At 41.3% G+C, this 6,000-nt stretch overlaps 1 protein-coding gene across 1 annotated transcript in view; it reads right to left on the bottom strand.

Annotated features, from left to right (window-relative positions):
• LOC108784649 (G-protein coupled receptor 1-like) overlaps positions 1 to 6,000 on the bottom strand; it is a 401,418-nt gene that overhangs the window by 56,967 nt on the left and 338,451 nt on the right. The window contains exon 10 of the mRNA XM_018553518.1: positions 4,514 to 4,561. Within this exon, the coding sequence (XP_018409020.1) occupies positions 4,514 to 4,561 (48 nt within the window). The remainder of the gene's footprint in view (positions 1 to 4,513; positions 4,562 to 6,000) is intronic.

Genomic DNA, 6,000 nt, shown 5'->3' with positions numbered 1-6,000 from the left:
AGAAGTGGGGGGGGGGGGGGGGTAGAGGTTTTCAACTAAATGTACAACTGTTGCCCATACCAGGTATTCATTGCAACTGCGGGGGACAATGTGGAAGAGAAGGGAGCAGGCAGGGGCAAAAAGGTAAGCTTGTAAGGGGTTTAGCTAAGAATTGGAGTGGATGGGTTTTTTTTTCTTTTTTTCCCCAATAGGGAATTGGACATAAGCAGGAATCAGAATATCCTGTCTTATATTATTATAACTATGTAGATTGACTTAAAGTAGTTGAAGCTCAATATATGGGAAATATAAATTTTTCTTGAGTATGAGAAGTGCCTGGAGACATGCTGTAGAAGACAGTCAGAGACTATATTAATGCTGCTGGTACCTGCAGCAAATCCTGTGTGTAAAGAACACAAAGAGCTGATATTACTTGTCTGCCAGCACTATTACTCATGGGAAAATAACATCGTTTTCATATAATCGTAATGAATTTTTTTTTATTTGTGAGTTAATTTTGGGTAAAACATAACGCTTGATTACTAAATGCCTAAAAAATCAGCAGAAGATATTTAACACCTGTGGGAGTATTACTATTCATCTATATATATCAAATAATAAAAGGGGTTCACTTTCTAACTACAAAATTTACGGATCAATATCTTCAGCTGCATATGAAGTTATGCACTATCCACTAATTTAGCAACTTTTAAATAGCCCGGACCTGGATCTCTTAAATATCAAAGTATTTGTATGTTGTTATCCAGCTGTAAAACAAGCTCTAAAATTTCAGCTGAACACTCTAAAGAAAAAAAAAATGTATTAAAGAACAACTCCGGGAATTTAAAAGACTTACGGTACCCTTGCAAGGCAAGGGTTAAGTTCTCATTTTGACTACTAGTTCAAATATTTACCTAAATACCTAAATTTTAGGTAATTTCACAAAATAAAAAATAACATACATGCAGCAGTCTCCCAATAGCATGAATACATCAGTTATTGTTTTTAATACTTATAACATAATTTTATGACTTGATGATCCAGCTAGTAGATCCAATGATTTCTTACTTTTAATAGTGTGACATTGCAAATGAGCAAACAATTCAGAACCAATTCTGATCCAACCACAATTTGGTGGAGATAGATATCCAGAGATCACACATTGCCTATCCAGAAAGACTATCAAGGATGATTTTCTTTAATTTTCTTTTTCTAAAAAGCATTACCATTACCAGACAAAAACAGGATTTATACCTTACCAGGAAAATCAGTTTCTTGGAGTACAATACAGGACACAGGCAGATTCAGAGATGACAGGGTAATATGCAGGTATCATCAGGTGATTGGACACCAGAGCTGTAAGGACCCTCATATAACCCCTCCAACTCCCAGAAATCCTCAGTTTATAGCAAGCAATAGAGGGGAGTGTCAAGAGTCCTGTACTGTACCCTAAGAAACAGAGTTTACTAGTAAGTCAAAAATTCTGTTTTCTTGATACAGGACTCCTCCCCAGCCCAACAGACTAGCATTTTTCATCAGTGCCGTCCACTGCAGTGGGAGGAAGGACTTCCCTGTCTCTTCCCTTGGAGATCCATCAAGCCAGCGAGAGTCTCGCTTTGGCTGACAGACACACGGGGAGATTAAAAGAGCAAGTCTGTCTGTTCCACGCAGTTAGAATGCTCACATGCAGCAGTCTAAAGTGGAACTGAGTGTATGGTACTCACCTGATGGAGGCCACCATCAGGTCATGGACCCTCATGCAAAATCCTGCTGAGGGCTCGTTCTCAGCTTGTAGGGCCCGCACCAGTGAATGCACAGACGGAACTCACACACCCACATCTGGTTCCTGTCTAGAAGACCCAGGTATTCTAGACAGTGAGTGAGATCCAGTGTTGAATTCTGGAGATTGGTATCCCACCCCAAATGCTGTGGTGTTCATATTGTCCTAGAGATATTCACCTCAGAGTCTGTTTGGATCAGGCCTTCATCAGGAGTTCATCCAAGCATCCCACAATATGAACAGCCTGAGAGCGCAATAGTGCAAGAATAGGAGCGAACACCTTAATGAATATTTGTGGAGTCATGGAGAGTACAAAGGGAAGTGCCATAATTTGGAAGTGTACTTCCCTCATGGCATAACGCAGGAATTGTTGGTGCGACGGGAAGATTGGCACACGGAGGTAGGCATCCTTAATATCCACCAATGCAAAAAAGACTCCCTGCTGAAGAGAGACGATGACTGATCATGCCGATTCTATGCAGAACTTGCAGATCCACAGAAACTTGTCAAGCAAGACTTTAAGTCTAGGGTGGGATACACCCCTCTGTTCGGTATTGGAACCGTTAACAGATTGGAGTAAAACCCCAGCAATTCTCTCCTCCTCGTATGGCAATAAAGTAGTAGCGATGACCACATCTGACAGTTAATTAGAAGGAGAAGGGGGACTATATTTGTGCCCTCTGCAGCCAGATGAATCGATCAAAGTCGAGATCTGACTAATAAAAACAGTCACTAAGGCCACAAAATCTTCCTTGCTAAGGCATGAACAATGTGCCACCTCTGAGAGGGCAACAGGTGCATGAGAAGAGGACAGCGAGTTAAACAGTGGGCTAATGGACAGACAATCTGGAAGAGAGTCCAGGGAAAGCCTCAGGTAACCCCCAGAGCCCATCAGTAGCTGTGGAGCTGGCTAACCCTGTTTCCCATGTACCTTTGTCTTTTGAATCTGCCATGATGAGGGGCCCCAATAGTGAACTCACAGACAGGCACCTAATGGTTAATGAGGGTCCCTCTCACCGGTCACCGAGAAGTCCAAGATGGCTGCTGCTGTCCCTATAACTGCATGTGCTCAGGTCATGCAGGGGTGTACAAAGATGGCCACTGTACTGCACAGGCACAACAGTGCAGATGAAGCAACATGGCTTCAGTCTGTCCACTGCAGCTGGGGGGGAAGTCCCCCCCCAGCTGGTCACATAGGTGCCCACTGCATGCCCATATGTGCCCAGGACTGATGGGGGTAGCACACAATTCTGCAACATTTAACATATAAGTACTCAGAGGTGCGGGTGAAGAAGCCTGAGGAGTAGCAAGGCCAGAAAAGCCCATAAGAGAAAGCGGTCCAAATTTAAAGGGCCAGCAGTGGCCTAAGCCTTGGAGACCAGGGGTACCCGGGAAAGGGGCTTAGAATCACCCACCAGGCAGCGCCAGACCTCCGAACAAGGGAAGGGGAGCCCCCCAATCCTCAGTTTCACTAACTTCGAATGAGCTTACCATCAATGGGGTCTTCAGGGACAGGATCATGCCAGTGCAAATCTGCCATTGCTCTAGACTTGTAAAGCACCCTACAACATGCCAAGTTGGAATCAGGAACCTAACACAGGATCCAGTGCCCAAAGTGACATTATAGGCCAGCCCTGCATCTTCCATCTGTGTGCAGTCCCAAAAAGTCAAACTTGGGAGCAGAATTGCAGTAATAAGATAAGTAAACTACAAATATCTCCCTTAATAGAAAGGAGACATTCATCACCTAAGGACACTAGCAAAAAACAGAGGATTTCCGGGAGAGGGAGGGGTTATATAAGGGTCCTCACAGCTCTGGCCAGTGTCTAATCACCTGATAATACCTGCATATTACGCAGTCATCTCTGAAACTGCGTGTGTCCTGTATCGTACGATCAAGAAAACACAATTAAAATTTCACTGTACCTGTATGAATCTTTTAGTTTGAATAGCAGACAAAGCAAACTGGCCAAAATCAATTTGTCCTTATTGTCTCATGTCTATGTAGAAAGCTGTTACTGCTTCCATGTGAAATCCAGCTGCATAACATGAAGGGCTAAAGGCGGTTCACCTGGATAGAAAATATTCTGGCAGGGACAGGTGAGGTGTGAGTTATTTTAGTAAAGCAAGAGGCTGGTGGATATAAACTTTCAACAGCATCTGAGAACTGTTTAAATCCTAAATCCATCTTTTTATGTAATCCACTTCCCCAGGCCCCTTCCACCATTTTTAAAATTCCGTTATGGGTACCTTAAATCCTTCAGGCGTCTGCTGACATCATGGTTCCTTCCCCTTCTCCTTGGACAGCAGCAATGGGTGGCTCTAACTCCTGGACAGTGTGGAACTTATGTAATGATGTATGATTACCATTCTGTCCAGGAATACTGTGATCCCAAGTGGTCCCAGGAAGCTCACAATATGGGGGTTGGATGACATTGGGTGTCATTCAACATGGGAGAGGAAAGCAATGTTACTTACTTGTCTTATTGCCCAAAGCACCAAACTCCACAGAGCTGATGAGATTACCTTGCTAAAAGTGTGATCACCTTATTGGGAAATGCCAAATATTTTCACATTGAATCTTTTTCAAAATGGGAATCAATCAGCCGATGCTAGCTGTCAAACCCTGCAATATTCAGCGTGAGCCACATTGCAGTAATAATTCAGACACAGCTGTCAAGCTGTCTTATCTGGAATGCATTGCAAAAAATACAAACGATCAGATACTGTAATTATATTTAAAAAACGGATTACCTTGGTCCTTTCCCTTCCTGGGTCATAAGTTCCAGACCATGTGATTACCTAGAAGGCAAGTTGAGGTACGTTTAATATATGTGAATGACATCAATTATAAAACACACTCATTCTCTTTTGATGCAAGAGGCAAATAAAACATTTTGTTTTATATAGAAAAAATTAGCAAGACTCTTACTAATCTGATTGATGATACTTTCACTAACTTGCACTGAAGAAGAACCAGTCGCCACTGGCCTATGCAATTATTCAAACACTTGAAAACATTTTTAGTTACTTCTTATTTACAAGACAAATTTGTTGATACCCTCCAGCTTACTGAAACAATGCTTCATTCTTCCTGAAAAGTGATTCAATTGAAGGCAATTGTCTCATGTCTAACTGCATGTATTTGGTACATCAAAAGACAAATTATTTATTCTACAAGATATTCTAAAATGGCCTGGACAGATTTGTTGATACCCCTAGAAAAGATTATAAATGATCAGTGATATTTTAAACTGTTTTCTGTAATTAGTAGCACACATGTCTTCATTTAGTCAGTCAGCCCATTGAAATTAGGAAAAGTTGTCACTTTGCTGTTTGCAAAATGCAGATTGCAAAGGAGAGAGTTGTCTAAGGAGATTAGAAAGAAAATTAAAGACCAGCATACACATTAAAAGATATAAACCCATCTCCAGGCAGCTTAGTGTTCCCATGACTACAGTTGCAAATATTATCAAGACGTTTTAGATTCATGGGAGTGCAATCAACCTCCCTGGACATGGCCACAAGAGGAAAGATGACACCAGATTAAACAGAAGGATTGTGCAAATGGCAGACAAAGAGTCAAGGAAAACTTCCACAGAGATACATGCTGAACTTCAAAGTCAAGGTACATTAATGTCTGATCACACCATCCAGCAGAAGAAAAGAATCACCAGCACTCAGTAATATCATTCAATATGTCCATTTATTTGAACAAATTGTCACAATGAAAAAAAGCCAACGTTTCGGGGCTTGATGAAGGGACCCTTCATCAGGGCGAAAAGATGTGACAAGATTGTTTTATTTCATTACAAATCTTTTGTAACATTAGAGCTACTAATCAGCTTATAAAGATGTAAAACCGTGACATTTTACCCAAATGTATTTTGAGCCCCAAGAAATAAACTGCATTATTCAAAATGATTAGAATAAGATACAAGTGGACCCTGTTCACTTTTATTTCAGTGCTCTGTGGATTTTAGCTGCATTCTGCACAGGTACAGGATGAAACGCCTATCTTGTTCAATTTCAGGGCCTTGTAAACTCGGTACCAATGCTGACAGGATATTGTTTGTACCAGTGACTAAGAGATAATCTGTAATTTCCCCCAATGACTGGGAAATACTACAGAGTTGAAGATTTGTAATTTTTTTTATTGAAGCAATTTTTTTAAACACAGATTTCAGATCTGGTCTCCACTTTCCTTTAAGCAGTGAGAAGATCATATCAACAGTTTGGAC

This window comes from Nanorana parkeri, unplaced genomic scaffold, assembly GCF_000935625.1.
Source record: "Nanorana parkeri isolate BGI_ZX_2015 unplaced genomic scaffold, ASM93562v1 scaffold122, whole genome shotgun sequence".
Classification (NCBI taxonomy): domain Eukaryota; kingdom Metazoa; phylum Chordata; class Amphibia; order Anura; family Dicroglossidae; genus Nanorana; species Nanorana parkeri.
This window is presented reverse-complemented; position numbering and strand designations above follow the sequence as displayed.